The sequence below is a fragment of the Heteronotia binoei genome, chromosome 10 (genome assembly GCF_032191835.1).
Source record: "Heteronotia binoei isolate CCM8104 ecotype False Entrance Well chromosome 10, APGP_CSIRO_Hbin_v1, whole genome shotgun sequence".
Taxonomy (NCBI): domain Eukaryota; kingdom Metazoa; phylum Chordata; class Lepidosauria; order Squamata; family Gekkonidae; genus Heteronotia; species Heteronotia binoei.
Genome location: NC_083232.1, coordinates 4,169,304 through 4,191,193, shown reverse-complemented (window position 1 = coordinate 4,191,193; position 21,890 = coordinate 4,169,304). Strand labels below are relative to the sequence as shown.

The following is a 21,890-nucleotide window of genomic DNA, read 5'->3' as shown; positions in this document are numbered from 1 at the left end:
CCAAAATACCCCCCAAGTTTCAAAACGTTTGGACCAGGGGGTCCAATTCTATGAGCCCCAAAAGAAGGTGCCCCTATCCTTCATTATTTCCTATGGAAGGAAGGCATTGAAAAGGTGCGCCGTCCCTTTAAATGTGATGGCCAGACCTCCCTTTGGAGTTCAATGATGCTTGTCACAGCCTTGATCTTGGCTCCACCCCTAATGTCTCCTGGCTCCACCCCCAAAGTCCCAAGATATTTCTTGAATTGGACTTGGCAACCCTAACCACTTGTGGAATATTTTTCTGCATCTCTTGCATATTTGGAAGCGAACGTTGTTTCTAGGTATTTCTGGTATTACGATATTTGTGTGTGGCACGTTTAAAGAAGGTTTTAAAAAAAAAAAAGCTTGCATTTGTGTCGTGTATTGCTATAAGGGGATCTCATGCAGTCTCCGGGTCTAAGCAGGGTTAGTACTTAGAAGGCAAACCACCAAGGAAGGCTGTGTAGAGGAAGGCAATGGCCAGCCACCTCTGCTTCTCCCTTGCCTTAAAAGCCCCTTGATGGGGTCACCGTAAGTTTTGGATAGGAGACCACCAAGGAAGACTCTGCAGAGGAAGGCAATGGCCAACCACCTCTACTTCTCCTTTGCCTTGAAAGCCCCTTGATGGGGTCACCGAAAGACTTGGAGGGGAGACCACCAAGGAAGGCTCTGCAGAGGAAGGCAATGGCCAGCCACCTCTGCTTCTCCCTTGCCTTGACTTGGAGGGGAGACCACCAAGGAAGGCTCTGCAGAGGAAGGCAATAGTCAACCACCTCTGCTTCTCCCTTGCCTTGAAAGCCCCTTGCTGGGGTCACCGTAAGACTTGGAGGGGAGAGCACCAAGGAAGGCTCTGCAGAGGAAGGCAATAGTCAACCACCTCTACTTCTCCCTTGCCTTGACTTGGAGGGGAGACCGCCAAGGAAGGCTTTGCAGAAGAAGGCAATAGTCAACCACCTCTGCTTCTCCCTTGCCTTGAAAGCCCCTTGCTGGGGTCACCAGAAGACTTGGAGGGGAGACCACCAAGGAAGGCTCTGCAGAGGAAGGCAATAGTCAACCACCTCTGCTTCTCCCTTGCCTTGAAAGCCCCTTGCTGGGGTCGCCATAAGACTTGGAGGGGAGAGCACCAAGGAAGGCTCTGCAGAGGAAGGCAATGGCCACCCACCTCTGCTTCTCCCTTGCCTTGAAAGCCCCTTGCTGGGGTCACCGTAAGACTTGGAGGGGAGACCACCAAGGAAGGCTCTGCAGAGGAAGGCAATAGTCAACCACCTCTGCTTCTCCCTTGCCTTGAAAGCCCCTTGCTGGGGTTGCCATAAGACTTGGAGGGGAGAGCACCAAGGAAGGCTCTGCAGAGGAAGGCAATGGCCAACCACCTCTGCTTCTCCCTTGCCTTGAAAGCCCCTTGCTGGGGTCACCGTAAGACTTGGAGGGGAGACCACCAAGGAAGGCTCTGCAGAGGAAGGCCATGGCCAACCACCTCTGCTTCTCCCTTGCCTTGAAAGCCCCTTGCTGGGGTCACCGTAAGATTTGGAGGGGAGAGCACCAAGGAAGGCTCTGCAGAGGAAGGCCATGGCCAACCACCTCTGCTTCTCCCTTGCCTTGAAAGCCCCTTGCTGGGGTCACCGTAAGACTTGGAGGGGAGACCACCAAGGAAGACTCTGCAGAGGAAGGCAATGGCCAACCACCTCTGCTTCTCCCTTGCCTTGAAAGCCCCTTGATGGGGTCACCGTAAGACTTGGAGGGGAGACCACCAAGGAAGACTCTGCAGAGGAAGGCAATGGCCAACCACCTCTGCTTCTCCCTTGCCTTGAAAGCCCCTTGATGGGGTCACCGTAAGTTTTGGATAGGAGACCACCAAGGAAGACTCTGCAGAGGAAGGCCATGGCCAACCACCTCTGCTTCTCCCTTGCCTTGAAAGCCCCTTGCTGGGGTCACCGTAAGACTTGGAGGGGAGAGCACCAAGGAAGGCTTTGCAGAGGAAGGCAATAGTCAACCACCTCTGCTTCTCCCTTGCCTTGACTTGGAGGGGAGACCACCAAGGAAGGCTCTGCAGAGGAAGGCAATGGCCAACCACCTCTGCTTCTCCCTTGCCTTGAAAGCCCCTTGCTGGGGTCACCATAAGACTTGGAGGGGAGAGCACCAAGGAAGGCTCTGCAGAGGGTGGCAACAGCAAGGCAGCTGTGCTTCTTCCTTGTCTTAAAAGCCTCATGCTGGGGTCTGTTGTCTTCTTCTGCTGAAAGGAAAAGGAAAGGTCCCCTGCGCAAGCACCAGTCGTTTCCGACTCTGGGGTGACGTTGCTTTCACAAAGTTTTCACGGCAGACTTTTTAAGGGGTGGTTTGCCATTGCCTTCCCCAGTCCTCTACGCTTTCCCCCCAGCAAGCTGGGAACAACTTTGACCGACCTCGGAAGGATGGAAGGCTGAGTCAACCTCGAGCCGGCTACCTGAAACCAGCTTCCGCAGGGGATCGAACTCGGGTCGTGAGCAGAGCTTAGGACCGCAGTACTGCAGCCTTACCGCTCTGCGCCACGGGGCTCTTCTGCTGTGTTGAAAAGAGGACTGTCAATTTTAAAAATGTATTTCAACTCTGCTATGTTTTGGGGTCGGGTGGGCTGAAAACAGACTTCCTTAGTCCCTAAAGATTCCAGGGATTCTAAGTTAGCTGGTCCCAGATGACAATGGTGTTGAATACAGGCGATTGTGCGCTGAACCATAACTTGTCACGGGGCTCCCCCGCCTGCTGACATTCTGCTGCACGAGAAAGAGAATCCTGCTGTTCACTGGCTTCTCTAGTTTCACTGCAAGGCTTTCTTTTTGGGGATACTGAAGCACAGACCAGAAGCCCTCCAAGTACCCTAAGACCAGGGGTCGTTTTGTAGACAAAGAGGTGGTGGAGCTCATTAGCATAACTCATTAGCACATGCCTCCGCCCCTCCAGTCAAAAGCAACCCGATACAGGAAAGGAGAGCCCCGGGCAAGCGAGTTCAGCTTGGGCTGGCTAGAGATCCTTGCCTTGAAAGCTCCTTGCTGGGGTCACCATAAGACATGGAGGGGAGACCACCAAGGAAGGCTCCGTAGAGGAAGGCAAGGGCCAACCACCTCTGCTTCTCCCTTACCTTGAAAGCCCCTTGCTGGGGTAGCCATAAGACTTGGAGGGGAGACCACCAAGGAAGGCTCTGCAGAGAAAGGCAATCGTCAACCACCTCTATTTGACTATTGCCTTCCTCTGCAGAGCCTTCCTTGGTGGTCTCCCCTCCAAGTCTTATGGCTACCCCAGCAAGGGGCTTTCAAGGCGGTTGGCCCTTGCCTTGCTCGCCTGGGGCTCTCCTGGGGCTCTCCCGCACCCCCCAGTCAAAAGGCCAGCAAGCCACTCGCAGCCCAAAATCACCTAAGAAGTGGAGAAAGGGTGGCGTGGGCTTCTCCAGGGGTTCATGAGGGCCGCTGGGGGCGTGGCAAAGCCCCTGACGGCTGGCTGGCTGCCCGCTCTCCTAATCCAGGGATTGTTATGCAGCTGCACCTCCCATTCAATGGACAAGGTAGGTGGGGAGGAGGAGGGGGAACCCTCAGAAAGGTTCAGGAGCTGGGCTCCTGTGAGGCCTGCCTAAGACCCAGACCTTTTGTGCAAATCCCCTTTCTGCAGACAGAAGGTTGCTTGTCGGGGTGGATAGTTCTTCCGCAGGGTGGAGAGTTCACCAGAGGCTTACCCAGAAGGTGATTCACTCAGGAGGAGCGCGCCAGACCGTTTGGTTTGGCGTCCTGTCCTTGGCGGCTGGGGTGAAATGACTCGGGGTGCCGCTTGGCTCTCTTCCCGTATTGTCATCTCCTTCACCCCCTTCTTCCCTTATCCTTTCCTTACCCCCTCCCTCCCACTCAGGGATGTGGCTTTAAAAAGGTGGGGAAGAGTGTGGGGTGGGGGGAGATTAGATGTTCCTCGCTCAAAAGAAAAACCCACAGTTTGTGTGCAAGTTCACAGCAAGTTCTTTGTGTGCAAGTTCTTTGTGGCTTGCTGATGGGTATTCGAGGATGTATGCAAGGCAAAGAAGAAGAAGAATCGTAGAATCATAGAGTTGGAAGAGACATCTAGGGTCATCTAGAAGAAGAAGAAGACCACAATGGATTTATATTCCGCCCTCCACTCAAGAGTCTCAGAGCGGCTCACAATCTCCTTTCCCTTCCTCCCCCACAACAGACACCCTGTGAGGTGGGTGGGGCTGAGAGGGCTCTTACAGCAGCTGCCCTTTCAAGGACAACCTCTGCCAGAGCTATGGCTGACCCAAGGCCATGCCAGCAGGTGCAAGTGGAGGATGGGGAATCAAACCTGGTTTTCCCAGATAAGAGTCCGTGCACTTAACCACTACACCAAACTGGCTCTCCGGATGTAGTGCAATCCGCTGCACAGTGCAGGAAACTCACACACTTCCCCCTAAATTCACAAGATGAAGACTACAGATATATACCCCACCCTTCTCTCTGAATCAGAGACTCAGAGCAGCTTACCATCTCCTGTATCTTCTCCCACCACAACAGACACCCTGTGAGGTGGGTGGGGCTGAGAGGGCTCCCACAGCAGCTGCCCTTTCAAGGACAACTCCTGCGAGAGCTCTGGCTGACCCAAGGCCATTCCAGCAGCTGCAAGTGGCGGAGTGGGGAATCCAACCGAATAGAGTGGGGAATCAAACCGCAAACTGAACAGTGACAGTAACTTTTCCAGACCCTGCAGCAATTCTGGCCGGCCGGCCGGGCTCCAAGGAGACTGCCGCACAGTACATCTGGGCCCTGCGATCCCTGCGTGGCCCTGGGGAGGCTGCTGCACAGCACAGTTGGGCCCAACGAACCTCGCTGGCCAGCCAGGCCCCAGGGAGGCTGCCACATGGCTCTGTTCGGTCCAGCAATCCCCGAGGGCCACACCAAGTCCCCCACCCCTGATTTAGAGAATCCGACCCTTGATCTATCCATATTATCCTTAGGGTTTGTAGAATCTTTCGGGCTCAAGTGCCGTGTTCTACTGGAGAAAGTTTTTCTTCCAGAAAGTTTTTCTTCCAACGCCACTGAGGATGTTCTCCGCAGCTGAGAACGAAACGTCTGGAAGAAAAACTTTCTCCAGTAGAACACGGCACTTGAGCCCGAAAGATTCTACAAACCCTAATGATGATGCCAGCCGTGAAAACCTGAAATCTTTCATATTATCCTGTTTGACTGCCAGACCAGAAGAGCTCTTTTTGGAGTTTTGGTCTTCTGCAGCCCTTTAACTGGAGAGGCCGGGATTGAACCTGGGACCTTCAGCCAGCAAACGTTTGTTGGCGCTGAGCTAGAGCTGTTCTGTAAAGCCAGCTGTAATGGTTAGAAGATTGCTTGATTAAAACAGTTATTCTCAGCATATTGGCTTCAGAAACCAGTACTTAAGCTGGTGTGTTTCCACAAGGATGTTTTGTTCTACCTTTGCTTCCCTGCAGAAGCTTTGTTTGCTAGACGATCCACACGGTGTTGCCTTCCGTTCATCCTGATTCTGCGTTTCCCCATTTTGTTGTGATCTTTCCCAAACCTGGCTTGGTGCGATGCTTTGAGAAAGACTGCAGCCCCAGTACTTTTGATTACCGCGTGGATAGGAAGGTGTCCATCTCTGTAGGTTTTGCAGTTCCTTTTCCTTCTCTCAAGAAAGCCAGTTTGGTGTAGTGGTTAAGTGTGCGGACTCTTATTTGAGAGAACCAAGTTTGATTCCCCACTCCTCCGCTTGCAGCTGCTGGAATGGCCTTGGGTCAGCCATAGCGCTAATAGAAAGCCAGTCTGGTGTGTGTGTGTGTACTGGCCACTGTGTGACACAGAGTGTTGGACTGGATGGACCACTGGCCTGATCCAACATAGCTTCTCTTACGTTCTTATGTGACACAGGGTGTTGGGCTGGATGGGCCATTGGCCTGATCCAACATGGCTTCTCTTCTGTTCTTATGTGACACAGAGTGTTGGATTGGATGGGCCATTGGCCTGATCCAACAGGGCTTCTCTTATGTTCTTATGTGACACAGAGTGTTGGACTGGATGGGCCTTTGGCCTGATCCAACATGGCTTCTCTTATGTTCTTATGTGACACAGAGTGTTGGACTGGATGGGCCACTGGCCTGATCCAACAAGGCTTCTTTTATGTTCTTATGTGACACAGAGTGTTGGACTGGATGGGCCACTGGCCTGATCCAACATGGCTTCTCTTATGTACTTAGGTGACACAGAGTGTTGGACTGGATGGGCCACTGGCATGATCCAACATGGCTTCTATTATGTTCTTATGTGACACAGAGTGTTGGACTGGATGGGCCATTGGCCTGATCCAACATGGCTTCTCTTATGTTCTTATGTGACCCAGAGTGTTGGACTGGATGGGCCACTGGCATGATCCAACATGGCTTCTGTTATGTTCTTATGTGACCCAGAGTGTTGGACTGGATGGGCCACTGGCCTGATCCAACATGGCTTCTCTTATGTTCTTATGTGACCCAGAGTGTTGGACTGGATGGGCCATTGGCCTGATCCAACATGGCTTCTCTTATGTTCTTATGTGACCCAGAGTGTTGGACTGGATGGGCCACTGGCCTGATCCAACATGGCTTCTCTTATGTTCTTATGTGACCCAGAGTGTTGGACTGGATGGGCCATTGGCCTGATCCAACATGGCTTCTCTTATGTTCTTATGTGATCCAGAGTGTTGGACTGGATGGGCCACTGGCCTGATCCAACATGGCTTCTCTTATGTTCTTATGTGACCCAGAGTGATAGATAGATAGATAGATAGATAGATAGATAGATAGATAGATAGATAGATAGATAGATAGATAGATAGATAGATAGATAGATAGATAGATAATTTTATTTGTATCCCGCCCTCCCCGCCAGAGCAGGCTCAGGGCGGCTAACAGCATTATATAAAAACAAAGTTACATCCAACATTTAAAAATTCTAATGAGTTTAAAATTAATCAATTAATTAAATTAAATTAATAAAAGTGCTATTGCTATTCGTTCTTTTGTGGTGGCGGTTATCCTTAGCAGCTTCTTTCTTCAGCGAAGGTCAGTCGGAAGAGGAAGGTCTTGCAGGCCCTGCGGAATTGTTCAAGGTCCCGCAGGGCCCGCATTTCCTCTGGGAGTTGGTTCCATAGGCTTGGGGCTACAGAGGAGAAGGCCCGATTGCGGGTGCTTTGCAGCTTCACCTCTCTTGGTCCGGGGGTGGTCAGCAAGTTTTTTCCAGCTGACCTCAGTGCTCTCTGGGGTTCATATGGGGAGAGACGGTCCCTAAGGTAGACAGGTCCTCGACCATATAGGGCTTTAAAGGTAATGACCAGCACTTTGTAACGAACCCGGTATATAACTGGCAGCCAGTGCAGCTCGCGCAGCCCAGGCTGTATGTGCTCCCATTTAGGGAGCCCCAGCAACAGTCTGGCCGCTGCGTTCTGCACCAGCTGCAGCTTCCGGGTTCGGTACAGAGGCAGCCCCATGTAGAGGGCATTACAGTAATCCAGCCTCGAGGTGACCGTTGCGTGAAGTACCGTTGCCAGATCTTGGCGCTCTAGGAAGGGAGCAAACTGCCTTGCCTGCCTTAGGTGGAAAAACGCTGACTTGGCAGTGGCTGCAATCTGAGCCTCCATTGATAATGAAGGCTCCAGTAAGACTCCCAGACTCCTAACCCGGTGCGCCGCTTTCAACGGCGCCCCGTCGAAGACCGGAAGAGGTATTTCCCCTTCCCGGGCGCCCCGACCCAGGCAAAGGACTTCTGTCTTCGCTGGATTCAATTTCAGTGTTGGACTGGATAGGCCACTGGCCTGATCCAACATGGCTTCTCTTATGTTCTTATGTGACACAGAGTGTTGGACTGGATGGGCCACTGGCCTGATCCAACAGGGCTTCTCTTATGTTCTTATGTGACACAGAGTGTTGAACTGGAGGGGCCATTGGCCTGATCCAACAGGGCTTCTCTTATGTTCTTATGTGACACAGAGTGTTGGACTGGATGGGCCATTTGCCTGATCCAACATGGCTTCTCTTATGTTCTTATGTGACACAGAGTGTTGAACTGGAGGGGCCATTGGCCTGATCCAACAGGGCTTCTCTTATGTTCTTATGTGACACAGAGTGTTGGACTGGATGGGCCACTGGCCTGATCCAGCAGGGCTTCTCTTATGTTCTTACGTGACACAGAGTGTTGGACTGGATGGGCCATTGGCCTGATCCAACAGGGCTTCTCTTCTGTTCTTATGAAGCCTGCTTGTGCTGGCTGGATTTCTAGCCAGTCCAAGCAGGCCTCGCTCGCCTGAGGCTTTCCTTTCTTGCGTCGGATCGCTTTTGGCTGGAGTGACAGCATCCTATGCTTACGAGTTATGCGAATAAGCTCCATCACCTGTTTTTCTACAAAACAGAGTATTGTCTGCTCTGACTAGCAGCAGCTCTGCTACCTGGCCCTTGAACTGGAGACTCTGGGGATTGAACCTGGGACGTCCTGCATGCCAAGCAGAGGCTCTGCCACTGAGCTGCAGGCGAGGAAGGGGCAGAGGAAACGGACGTGTGGCTAGTCCGTTGTCTCTCTGAAGGCCCGGCCCTGCGTTCGCATCGCCCAAGAAAGCCTCCCAGAATCGTCTCTGCCTGGATGCCGCTCCCCCAGTGTGTTTTGTCAAGCTTGTGGCAGGATTACGGAACGCCCGGGGCCCTCCTTCTTTTGGGAACAGCTCTGCCAGATATCTGCCAGCCTCGTTTGCGAAGAGGCAGGCTAAAAATGTCATCCGCAATGAATCTAGGCTGCGATCCAGGAGTTCCATGCGTGAGAACAGAAAGGACTCCTTTGCTCGCAAGAAGCGGGCTGCCAAGGTTTCTTCCTTCCCTTTCTGTTGTTTCCCTTGTATCACATTGGATATCCCCCTGAAATTTAGGAATTATTGGGGGGCGGGCGGGTTGCCAGATGGGAAGGGGGAGTCAGAGAATCCCCAGTGTGCATGTTGTAGCATTCTGCAGGTATCCCAACCCTTTCTGTGAAGACGCTTAAAGGGAATGCTTATAACTGCTCTGGGAAGCTTAGTAACCTAGGTCAGGGGTGTCAAACATGCAGCCCGGGGGCCGAATCAGGCCCCCGGAGAGCTCCTATCAGGCCCCCAAGCAACTGGCTGTCATCTGCTTCCTTCTCCCTCTCTCTTGCTTCCTCCTACATCACAGCTTGCTTTGCAAAGCTTGCTGAATTGCACAGGAGCTACAGGGCAAACTTCCTATTTTCTCTATTGGCTGAGCCTCCTCCCTTGGGGAGTTAAGGGGGGGAGGCAGAGCTTGCTTTGCCAGACTCTCTCAATTGCACAGGAGAGCTACTGAGCCAAGCCTATCTCCCTTCTATTGGCTAAGATTCCTCTCCCTCCTGGTGCCCTGAGGGAGGAAGGAAGGAAAGAGCCACAGCTTCCTTTGCCTGGTTTCTTGGATTGCACAGGAGAGATGCCAAGAAAGCACCTTTAAGACCGAGTGCTAATATTTTAAGCATGTTTTATTTTAAGACTTTATTTTTAGAAAAAAATCTTTAATTGCGTTTGGCTGTGTCCTTTATAAAATTTATACCTCTGCTAATCTTACGTAGGTACACACATGGTCAGACTGGGGAAGGCAATGGCAAACCACCCCCGTAAAAAAGTCTGACAAGGAAAAGTTGTGATGTGATGTCACCCCATGCGTCAGTAACAATTTGGGGCTTGCACAGGTACCGTTACCTTTGGTGTAGTGCTTAAGTGTGCGGACTCTTATCTGGGAGAACCGGGTTTGATTCCCCACTCCTCCCCTTGCGCCTGCTGGGATGGCCTTGGGTCAGCCAGAGCTCTAATAGAGAGCCAGTTTGGTGTAGTGGTTAAGTGTGTGGACTCTTATCTGGGAGAACCGGGTTTGATTCCCCACTCCTCCCCTTGCGCCTGCTGGGATGGCCTTGAGTCAGCCAGAGCTCTAATAGAGAGCCACTTTGGTGTAGTGGTTAAGTGTGCAGACTCTTATCTGGGAGAACCGGGTTTGATTCCCCACTCCTCCACATGCACCTGCTGGAATGGCCTTGGGTCAACCTTGGCTCTCCCAGAACTGTCCTTGAAAGGGTAGCTACTGTGAGGGCTCTCTCAGCCCCATCCACCTCACAGGGTGGGGGAAGGAGATAGAGGAGATTGTCAGCCGCTCTGAGGCTCTGATTCAGAGAGAAGGGCGGGGTACAAATCTGCAGTCATCTTCTTCTTTCCGTGGCAAATCAGTTGCGTTACTGGGCAGGCGTCTCAGCTGACCCCACCCGCTTTCTAGTTTTTGGCAGGCACCACGTTGAAGACCTCTGGACTGGAACACCGAGCACAGGGGAAACGTTCATTCTGGAATAATTGTGCCCCCGGCTGGGGAACAGCTTTGAGGGCGAGGGGGCTTGCTAGCTGGTGAGGCTGCCCGTTCTCACCGTCTTCTTGTTCCTTCCCTTTCCAGAAAGACTTGTCCTACCTGCAACAATGGCTGGAAACCTTTGTCGCAAATTTCGAGAAGATCATCGCTGTGAATTCACTGGATCCAAGAAGGTAAATGTTTCTCCTGCTGTGCTGGCCCAGGTGGGCGGGGTGGGGGATGCCTGGTGGAATTGAACGCTAGCCCCAGTGGGAGGGGGTGGCAGGAGACATGAGACTCAGTGTCTTTGTGTATGAAACAGACTGCTTGTCCATGCTTTTTATGCATAGCATGGTGCATTACGCACAGCATACTGATGGAACTCTATGTCTGGGGCAGTGATGCTCTGTATTCTTGGCGTTTGAAGAGGGGCAACAGTGGGAGGGTTTCTAATGTCCTGGCCCCACTGGTGGACCTCCTGATGGCACCTGGGGGTTTTTTGGCCGCTGTGCGACACAGAGTGTTGGACTGGATGGGCCATTGGCCTGATCCAACAGGGCTTTTCTTATGTGACACAGAGTGTTGGACTGGATGGGCCATTGGCCTGATCAACAGGGCTTCTCTTATGTTCTTATGTGACACAGAGTGTTGGACTGGATGGGCCATTGGCCTGATCAACAGGGCTTCTCTTATGTTCTTATGTGACACAGAGTGTTGGACTGGATGGGCCATTGGCCTGATTCAACATGGCTTCTCTTATGTTCTTAAGTGACACAGAGTGTTGGACTGGGTGGGCCATTGGCCTGATCCAACGTGGCTTCTCTTATGTTCTTATGTCTGGGGCAGTGATGCTTTGTATTCTTGGTGCTTGGGGGGGGGGGGGCAGTGGGAGGGCTTCTAATATCCTGGCCCCACTTGATGGACCTCCTGATGGCACCCAGGTTTTTTTTTGGCCACTGTGTGACACAGTGTGTTGGACTGGATGGGCCACTGGCCTGATCCAACAGGGCTTCTCTTATGTTCTTATGTGACACAGAGTGTTGGACTGGATGGGCCACTGGCCTGATCCAACATGGCTTCTCTTATGGTCTTATGTGACTCAGAGTGTTGGACTGGATGGGCCATTGGCCTGATCCAACATGGGTTCTCATATGTTCTTATGTGACACAGAGTGTTTGACTGGATGGGCCATTGGCCTGATCCAACATGGCTCCTCTTATGTTCTTATGTCTGGGGCAGGGATGGTCTCTATTCTTGGTGCTTGGGAGGAGCAACAGTGGGAGAGCTTCTACTGTCCTGGCCCCACTGATGGACCTCCTGATGGCACCCTGGGGTTTTTTTTTGCCACTGTGTGTCCCAGAGTGTTGGACTGGATGGGCTATTGGCCTGATCCAACAGGGGTTCTCTTATGTTCTTATGTGACACAGAGTGTTGGACTGGATGGGCCATTGGCTTGATCCAACAGGGCTTCTCTTGTGTTCTTATGTGACACAGAGTGTTGGACTGGAGGGGCCACTGGCCTGATCCAACAGGGCTTCTCTTGAGTTTTTATGTCTCAAGGCATAATGACACAATCAGTGCCAGGTCACAGTGCATGACCAGGGACTCAATTAGAGGTACATCGGGGAACTCGCCTTAAAAAGGACTCATCTGCTCAGTGCCTTTTGTGGGGGAGAGAAAGAGCTTCTCGTTTTCTTCCATTTCCACTTTTGCCAGCAGAAGAAGTCAGTTTTGACCACTCTCTCTAGGAAAACTGATCTGTCATCTCAATATGGGGGCAATTCCAGGGGGATCCCCAGGTCCCACCTGGAGGCTGGCATCCCTAGCTGGCCTGCCCTCAATAACAGTCACTTATCCTCCTTCTCATACTGTTTTGTGTTTTTAATTGAATCATTTTATAACGTCAAGTGTATTTTTAGTTGTTTAAATATTTGTCATTCGCCACCTTGGGGACCTTCCTCAGGTGGAAAGGCGGGATGAAAATGTATTTGGTAACTAAATAAAATTTAACAAGAGCCCCGTGGTGCAGAGTGGTAAAGCTGCAGTACTGCAGTCGGAGCCCTCTGCTCACAACCTGAGTTCAATCCCACTGAAGCTGGGTTCAGGTAGCTGGCTCCAGGTTGACTCAGCCTTCCATCCTTCCGAGGTCGGTCAAAGGAGTCCCCAGCTTGCTGGGGGGAAAGCGTAGATGGCTGGGGAAGGCAATGGCAAACCACCCCGTAAAAAGTCTGCCGTGAAAACGTGAAAGCAACGTCACCCCAGAGTCAAGGGAGCTACGTTCCCCTTTCTGGAACGTAGCGACCTGGCAACAGAGATCCATGCAACGGTCACCTCAAGATTAGACTACTGTAATGCTCTCTACATGGGGCTGCCCCTGTGCCGAACTCGGAAACTGCAGCTAGTGCAGAACACGGTGGCCAGGCTGTTAGTGGGACTACCTCGGTGGAAACATGTGCAGCCTGGGCTGAGGGAGCTGCACTGGCTTCCAATTGTGTTCCGAGTTTGCTACAAGGTGCTGGTTATCACCTTTAAAGCCCTATATGGCCGAGGACCTGCCTACCTTAGGGACCGCCTCTCTCCATATGTTCCCCAGAGAGCACTGAGATCTAGTTCCCAAAATCTCCTAAAAATCCCTGGACCAAGGGAGGCCAAACTGAAAGCAACGAGGGAGCAGGCCTTCTCAGTAATGGCTCCCCACTGGTGGAATCAGCTACCGGAGGAAGTGGGAGCCCTGCGGGACTTTAACCAGTCCTGTTTCAACACGCCTATAAGGTGGAACCCTGAAAGTGACATCTGGCCATCTGGATATATATCTCACTGAAATGTAGCACCTCTAATTATTGTGGTTTTTTAAACATTTATGTAACTGTCTTTTAACCGTATTTATTAATTGCATTTTATTATATGAATTGTATTATTATAATCATGGGACACGCCATGTCTTGTGAGCCGCCCTGAGCCTGCCTCGGCGGGGAGGGCGGGATATAAATAAAAGATGATGATTATTATTATTATTAAAAATGACTGGTGTTTGCACAGGGGACTACCTTTACCTTTAACTAAATAAAAACCAATTCAGATGAGTAGCCTTCTTGGTCTGAAGTAACAGAACACAGCTTGAGTCCCGTGGCGTCTTTAAGACCGACAAATCTTTATTCTGGGTATATGCTTTCGTGTGCAAGCACACTTCTTCAAAGATGCACCCTTCTTAATGTAATAAAAGAGTTAACAGACAGATGTGAGAACTGAGTTTGAGTCCAGGCGCACTGGATGTATTTTAATTTGCTGCTATTCACAAGTCTTACCAGCTGTTTTAAACCAACCTTAGCTATACTTATAGCTCAATTACTTATGCACCTTGACTCCAATTAGCCCTTTCTGGCAATTAAATCCCCCCCTTTAACTCAGGAGTGGCCAAACTGTGGCCCAGGAGCCCCACGTGGCTCTTTCACACATATTGTGTGGCTCTCCAGTTCCTCACCCCCCACCCCCCACCCCCCCGTCTGCTGGCTTGAAGAAGGCATTTATCTCTTTAAATCACTTCTGTAAGCCAAGCGAGCTGGTGGCTTGGAGAAGATATTTAAAGTTAAAGTTGCTTTCTTGCTACCTCTCTCCCTTCCCTCATCTCTCCCCCCCCCCCGTCTTGCAGCTCTCAAACATCTGACATTTATTCTTTGTGGCTCTTACGTTAAGCCAGTTTGGCCACTCCTGCGCTAACTATATGTAATGGTTGGCAAAGTCTGTTTCACTGTATCTGAAGAAATGCGCATGCTCACGAAAGCTTATACCCAGAATCAAACTTTGTTGGTCTTAAAGATGCCCCTGGACTTAAACGTTGTTCTAAATAAATATTAGTAATGAAGTCTGATTTAGTATAAGAGCCCTGTGGCGCAGAGTGTTAAAGCTGCAGTACTGCAGTACTAAGCTCTGCTCATGACCTGAATTCGATCTCTGGTGGAAGCTGGGTCTTCAGGTAGCCGGCTTGAGGTTGACTCAGTCTTCCGAGGTGGGTCAAATGAGTCCCCAGCTTGCTGGGGGGAAAGTGTAGGTGACTGGGGAAGGCAATGGCAAACCACCCCGTAAAAAGTCTGCCGTGAAAACGTTATGAAAGCAACGTCACCCCAGAGTCGGAAACGACTGGTGCTTGCACAGGGGACTACCTTGACTTTTATGAGCTTTTGAGATTCACTGCTTCTTTCTTCAGTGACTCACAGAAGCTCCCAAAAAGGTAAAGGTAGTCCCCTGCACAAAAGCCCCGTGGCGCAGAGTTGTAAAACTGCAGTACTGCAGTCGGAGCCCTCTGCTCATGACCTGAGTTCGATCCCAGCGGAAGCTGGTTCAGGTAGCCGGCTCCAGTTTGACTCAGCCTTCCATCCTTCCGAGGTCGGTCGAAGGAGTCCCCAGCTCATTGCGGGGAAAGCGTAGATGACTGAGGAAGGCAAGGGCAAACCACCCTGTAAAAAGTCTGCCGTGAAAATGTTATGAAAGCAACGTCACCCCAGAGTCGGAAACGACTGGTGCTTGCACAGGGGATCTTTCCTTTTCTGAGCTGGTATGCACAGCTAATCCCCACCCAGGCAGCTCAGCCCAGCTTAGGGTAACTTTGCCTGGCTCTCACTCCCCATTTGAAGCTGTTGTTCTGCCAACTACCTCGCTTTGACGGGGGGGAGGGGTCTTCTCGTAGAAAAAGAGCTGCCAGAGCTCATTAGCACAACTCACTTGCATCTGCCGCACACCCCGACATCAGCAGAAGGTACACTAAATTCTATCAGCTCAGCATCTACCTTAAAATGCTTCTTGAATGATAATTGTCATCATAGAACCTGATTTCCGTCGTACTTTTTAAATGACCTTCTCCTATGTGGCCACAGCGCCGTGAGGGAAATTTCCATCTGTGTGCTTGATATGTTTGGGTTGTTTTCCCATTTTTATGGGGGGGAAATATTAGAAAGTTTATCAGATCTTAGAGTTCAGCCAAATTCTCACAGGGGGGGTTGAACAATGGAGCCCAGAAGTAAGTTGGTTGTTGGGTTTTTTGTGGTGGGGGAGGGTAAGAAAGAAAGAGCACAAAAAATTTAAAGGTTCTGGAGCACTTGCCCCAAATGAGACGCCAGGCGACGAAACTTCTACAAGGCTGCTGGTTCTGTTCCACTAGCATGACCCAAATCTGGCAGTGACTCTTCTACAGTCTACAGCAGCGGTGGCCAAACTGTAGCTCAAGAGCCACAGGTGGCTCTTTCACACATATTGGGTGTTTTCGCACTCACGTTTTACTGGCGCCACGACCCTCCTGACGCCGGCGAATCTGCCTGGATTTCGCACCAGAAGCGCCGGCGCTCCCAGAAGCGCCGCCTACTTCCGTCGCTAAACCAGCGCAAACGTTTTCCTGCATCTTTGCGATTTCCGTTTGCGCTGGCTTAGCGACGGAAGTAGCCGGCGCTTCTGGGAGCGCCGGCGCTTCTGGTGCGAAATCCAGGCAGATTCGCCGGCGTCAGGAGGGTCGTGGCGCCAGTAAAACGTGAGTGCGAAAACGGCCATTGTGTGGCTCTTGAACCTGGCAGCTTGGAGAATACATTTAAAGTTGCTTTCTTTTAACCCCTCTCTTCCCTTCCTCTTCATCACTTTTCCTCCCTCCCTCCCTCCCCCTCTCCCCCTCTCTCTCTCCCCCTCTCTCCCTCCCTCCCTCCCTCCCTCCCTCCCTTCCTTCCTTCCTTCCTTCCTTCCTTCCTTCCTTCCTTCCTTCCTTCCTTCCTTCCTTCCTTCCTTCCTTCCTTCCTTCCTTCCTTCCTTGTGGCTCTTAAACATCTGACATTTATTCTATGTGGCTCTTACATGAAGCGAGTTTGGCCACCCTTGGTCTACAGACAACATGCTTAAAAATTCTGTTCGGGGAGAGGTGAGAAATGCTCAGGGTGAGGAGAACCTGAAAACCGCTCATGGACCATATGTGGAAGCCAGCTACCTCCGCCCCCACCCACCAACTCCTTCCTCCCCACCCCCCACCCCCAGCTTCCTTATGCGTGCTCGGCCTGCAATGGGCACTGAAGCAATATAGATTTCCACACCGCTCTTGTTACCACACCGGCAGGGCTGATGCAAGAGGCCATCCCATCTGTGGGGCAGCTTCTTGCTGCTCCCCTTCCCAGTTCTGCCTAAATCTTCAGCGCTTCTTCGGGACATCTTGAGGGTTTGCTTGATGCTAGCCCCTCTTCGGCCATGTTCTTTGTTTGAACGCAGAAAAAGACCTGAGGCGTCTTATTTTGATTTATGTTATTTCTAGCCTGCTTTTATCGCTGGGACTCAAGGCGGATGACAACACAGCGAGTCCGTGTTGGAACGTTCTTGTAGGTCCAGCGATAAAACTATTTATAAGTAAGGCAGTAAGTGTGTGGACTCTTATCTGGGAGAACCGGGTTTGATTCCCCACTCCTCCACTTGCACCTGCTGGAATGGCCTTGGGTCAGCCAGAGCTCTAATAGAGAGCCAGTTTGGTGTAGTGATTAAGTGTGTTGGCTCTTATCTGGGAGAACCGGGTTTGATTTCCCACTCCTCCACTTGCACCTGCTCGAATGGCCTTGGGTCAGCCATAGCTCTAATAGAGAGCCAGTTTGGTGTAGTGATTAAGTGTGTTGGCTCTTATCTGGGAGAACCGGGTTTGATTCCCCACTCCTCCACTTGCACCTGCTCGAATGGCCTTGGGTCAGCCATAGCTCTACTAGAGAGCCAGTTTGGTGTAGTGGTCAAGTTCATGGACTTTTATCTGGGAGAACCAGGTTTGATTTCCCACTCCTCCACTTGCACCTGCTAGCATGGCCTTGGGTCAGCCATAGCTCTGGCAGAGGTTGTCCTTGTAAGGGCAGCAGCTGTGAGAGCCCTCTCCAGCCCTACCCACCTCACAGGGGGTCTGTTGTGGGGGAGGAAGGGAAAGGAGATTGTGAGCCGCTCTGAGACTCTTCGGAGTGGAGGGCGGGATATGAATCCAATCTCTTCATTTGCCTCACAGGGTGTCTGTTGTGGGGGAGGAAGGGAAAGGAGATTGTGAGCCGCTCAGACTCTTCTGAGTGGAGGGCGGGATATAAATCCAATATCTTCATCTACCTCACAGGGTGTTTGTTGTGGTGGAGGAAGGTAAAGGAGATTGTGAGCCGCTCTGAGACTCTTCAGAGCGGAGGGCGGGATATAAATCCAATATCTTCATCTACGTCACGGGGTGTCTGTTGTGGGGGAGGAAGGGAAAGGAGATTGTGAGCCCCTCTGAGACTCTTCGGAGTGGAGGGAGGGATATAAATCCAATATCTTCATCTACCTCACAGGGTGTCTGTTGTGGGGGAGGAAGGGAAAGGAGATTGTGAGCCGCTCTGAGACTCTCCGGAGTGGAGGGCGGGATATAAATCCAATATCTTCATCTACCTCACAGGGTGTCTGTTGTGGGGGAGGAAGGTAAAGGAGATTGTGTGCCGCTCTGAGACTCTTCAGAGTGGAGGGAGGGATATAAATCCAATATCTTCATCTACCTCACAGGGTGTCTGTTGTGGGGGAGGAAGGTAAAGGAGATTGTGAGCCGCTCTGAGACTCTTCGGAGTGGAGGTCAGGATATAAATCCAATATCTTCATCTACCTCACAGGATGTCTGCTGTGGGGGGTGGGGAGGAAGGTAAAGGAGATTGTGAGCCCCTCTGAGACTCTTCGGAGTGGAGGGCGGGATATAAATCCAGTATCTTCATCTACCCCACAGGGTGTCTGTTGTGGGAGAGGAAGGGAAAGGAGATTGTGAGCCGCTCTGAGACTCTTCGGAGTGGAGGGCGGGATATAAATCCAATATCTTCTTCTTTGCAGCATAGAAGTCTGGATATGGGAAGGAACATATTGGCCGATTTCGCACTCACCTTATGCGAAATGTCTCACGTCTGTCTTCTCAGCACGGCGTCCTCCCGATTTCCCTTTATTTGCATTGGGGCTGCAGCAAACATTGCGGTTTTCACACAGCAAATGGAAACTGGTTTTTAGCGTTTTGCTGCGTGAAAAAACCTGGAGTCTTGTGTTCAGTTTTGGGCACCACAATTTAAGAAGGATCTAGACAAGCTGGAACGGGTCCAGAGGAGGGCGACGAAGATGGTGAGGGGTCTGGAGACCAAGTCCTATGAGGAAAGGTTGAAGGAGCTGGGCATGTTTAGCCTGGAGAGGAGGCGGCTGAGAGGTGATAGGATCACCATCTTCAAGTCTTTAAAGGGCTGTCATCTAGAGGATGGTTTGGAATTGTTTTCTATGGCCCTGGAAGGTAGGACCAGAACCAATGGATTGAGATTAAATCAAAAGAGTTTCTGGCTCAACATTGGGAAGAATTTCCTGACTGTTAAGAGTGATTCCTCAGTGGAACAGGCTTCCTCCTCGGGAGGTGGTGGGTTCTCCTTCCTTGGAGGTTTTTAAGCAGAGGCTAGACGGCCATCTGACAGCAATGCAGATCCTGTGAATTTAGGGGGAGGTGTTTGTGAGTTTCCTGCGTTGTGCAGTGGGTTGGACTAGATGACCATAGAGGACCCTTCCAACTCTATGATTCGAAGTTCCCAGAGGCTTCCTCGGAAGGTGGTGGGCTCTCCTTCCTTGGAGGTTTTGAATCAGAGGCTAGATGGCCATCTGACAGCGATGAAGATCCTGTGAATTTACAGGGAGGTTTTTGTGAGTTTCCTGCATTGTGCAGGGGGGTTGGACTAGATGACCCTGGAGATCCCTTCCAACTCTAGGATTCTATGACTCTATGAACCGTGATGGTTGCTGCAGCGTTGGTACAAATGGTGGGAAATCAGGCGGACACTGCGCTGAGAAGACGGACGTGAGAGTGGCGTGAGGGTGAGGGTGAAATCGGTCATTATCTCCAGACTGGAACCAATATAAAATCTATTCATGAGAAGACTTCTTGCTCTACCCAAGGGAACCCCTGCAGCCCTGATGAGGGCGGAACTGGGCTTTCTCTCAATCAGAGCTCGTGTTCATCCAGCTTTGCTTAAATTCTGGAATTAGAACATAAGAGAAGCCATGTTGGATCAGGCCAGTGGCCCCTCCAGTCCAACACTCTGTGTCACACATTGGCCAAAAAAACCAGGAGGTCCATCAGTTGGGCCAGGACACTATAAGCCCTCCCACTGTTCCCCACCAAGCAGCAAGAAGACAGAGCATCACTGCCCCAGACATAACATAAGAGAAGCCATGTTGGATCAGGCCAATGGCCCATCCAGTCCAACACTCTGGGTCACACAGTGGCCAAAAAAACCCAGGTGCCATCAGGAGGTCCATCAGTGGGGCCAGGACACCAAAAGCCCTCCCACTGTGCCCCCCTTCCAAGCACCATGAGTAGAGCACCACTGCCCCAGACAGAAGAACATAAGAGAAGCCATTTTGGATCAGGCTAGTGGCCCATCCAGTCCAACACTCTGTGTCACATAAGAACATAACAGAAGCCATGTTGGATCAGGCCAGTGGCCCATCCAGTCCAACACTCTGTGTCACGTAAGAACATAAGAGAAGCCATGTTGGATCAGGCCAGTGGCCCCTCCAGTCCAACTCTCTGTGTCACATAAGAACATAAGAGAAGCCCTGTTGGATCAGGCCAATGGCCCATCCAGTCCAACACTGTGTCACATAAGAACATAAGAGAAGCCATGTTGGATCAGGCCAGTTGCCCATCGAGTCCAACACTCTGCGTCACATAAGAACATAAGAGAAGCCATGTTGAATGAGGCCAATGGCCCATCCAGTCCAACACTCTGTGTCACATAAGAACATAAGAGAAGCCATGTTGGATCAGGCCAGGGGCCCATCCAGTCCAACACTCTGCGTCACATAAGAACATAAGGGAAGCCATGTTGAATGAGGCCAATGGCCCATCCAGTCCAACACTCGGTGTCACACAGGGGCCACAAAACCCCAAGTGCCATCATGAGGTCCACCAGTGGGTCTAGAAGCCCTCTGTGCCCCCCCAAGCAACAAGAATACAGAGCATCACTTCCCCAGACAGAGAGTTCCAACAATATCCTGTAGCTAATAGCCACTGATGGACCTCTGCTCCATATGATTATCCAATCCCCTCTTGAAGCTGTCTATGCTTGCAGCCACCCAGAGGCAACCTGACACCCCATGGCGCCCTAGGCCAACTAGCTGCCTGGCACCACCACCACCCCCACTCCGTGGCCCCCCTCCCCCCGCACCACCTCCTCCCTCCCTTCCCCACAGCATGTTAATTTCAAAGCCGGAATGGGCTCTAGTTCCACAGTCCAGGTATCTAAAGCCCTGTCACGTTCTCAGGGTGCAGGCAGGCAGGAGTCCAAAGCCAGTCCAATCCAGGAAGTCATGCACGGGCCAAGTCACCAATGCAGAATCACAAAGCGGAATCAGAAGTCAATGTCCAAAAGCCAAAAGGTCAGGGTGCCAAGGAAATCAAGCAGGTCAGGATCAGGAAGGAGCGTGGATGCAAACCAGAGAATAGACTTGTTGCTTCCACAAGGTTGCCAGGTCCTGGGTGGGAGCTATATGGGAGTCTCAATCAGCCTGCTCCATGGGTGGCAGCGACTCTGCTAGAACTCAGGGCTGAGAGATCTGAAGCCTCGGCGTGCCTCATGTCTTCACTCTGAAAGTTCTTTCCGGAGCCTGCTTCGCACTCTGGAGATGGGAGGAGGAGAGCTCAGAGGGGATTGATCCTCAACAGCTGACACTGGTGCCTGGCGAGTGATTGATGGGCCAGCTGCTGTTTGTTCAGCTGAGGAACTGGCTGGCAACTCTTCCAGGTCTCTTAACCCTTCCAGCTCCTCCTCGTCAAGGCCCATGACAAGCCCCCTCCTCTTCTCCTCCCTCCCTTCCCCACTGCATGTTAATTTCAAAGCCACCCCCCGCCCCCAGCGACTGGAAAAACCGCGCTGTGGGGTTGCGCTCCCAGTCTGTCAGGAGCGGTGTCCTGAAAGGGCATTCCCGTGGCTGCCGATTCCTCCCCTCCCCACTTCCTAGATTGAGAGGAGTCAGCTCAGCAGCCGCGGGACCGCCCTTTCAAGACGCCGCTCCTGACAGACTGGGAGCACGGTCCCACGGTACGGTTTTTCTAGTCGCTGGGGGGGGGGGGCTTTGAAATTAACATGCAGTGGGGAAGGGAGGGAGGAGGAAGAGGCGTGGGGGGCGAACTAGGCAGTTGCTGGGAAAGGCCGATTTTCCGCCCTAGGCAACTGATTAGTTTGCCTAGCAGGGGAGCCGGCCCTGCAGCCACCACCTCCTGTGGCAGTGAATTCCATGTGTTAATCACCCTTTGGGTGAAGAAGGGCTTCCTTTTATCATAGAATCCTAGAGTTGGAAGGGACCTCCAGGGTCATCTAGTCCAACCCCCTGCACAACGCAGGAAACTCACAAACACCTCCCCCTAAATTCACAGGATCCTCATTGCTGTCAGATGGCCATCTAGCCTCTGCTTAAAAACCTCCAAGGAAGGAGAGCCCACCACCTCCCGAGGAAGCCTGTGGGAATGTAGAATCCTAGAGTT

At 51.7% G+C, this 21,890-nt stretch overlaps 1 protein-coding gene across 3 annotated transcripts in view; it reads left to right on the top strand.

Annotated features, from left to right (window-relative positions):
* NBEAL2 (neurobeachin like 2) overlaps window positions 1-21,890 on the top strand; it is a 354,508-nt gene that overhangs the window by 136,679 nt on the left and 195,939 nt on the right. For all 3 annotated transcript variants that reach the window (XM_060247903.1, XM_060247901.1, XM_060247900.1), the window contains exon 2: window positions 10,478-10,566. In XM_060247903.1, the coding sequence (XP_060103886.1) occupies window positions 10,478-10,566 (89 nt within the window). The remainder of the gene's footprint in view (window positions 1-10,477; window positions 10,567-21,890) is intronic.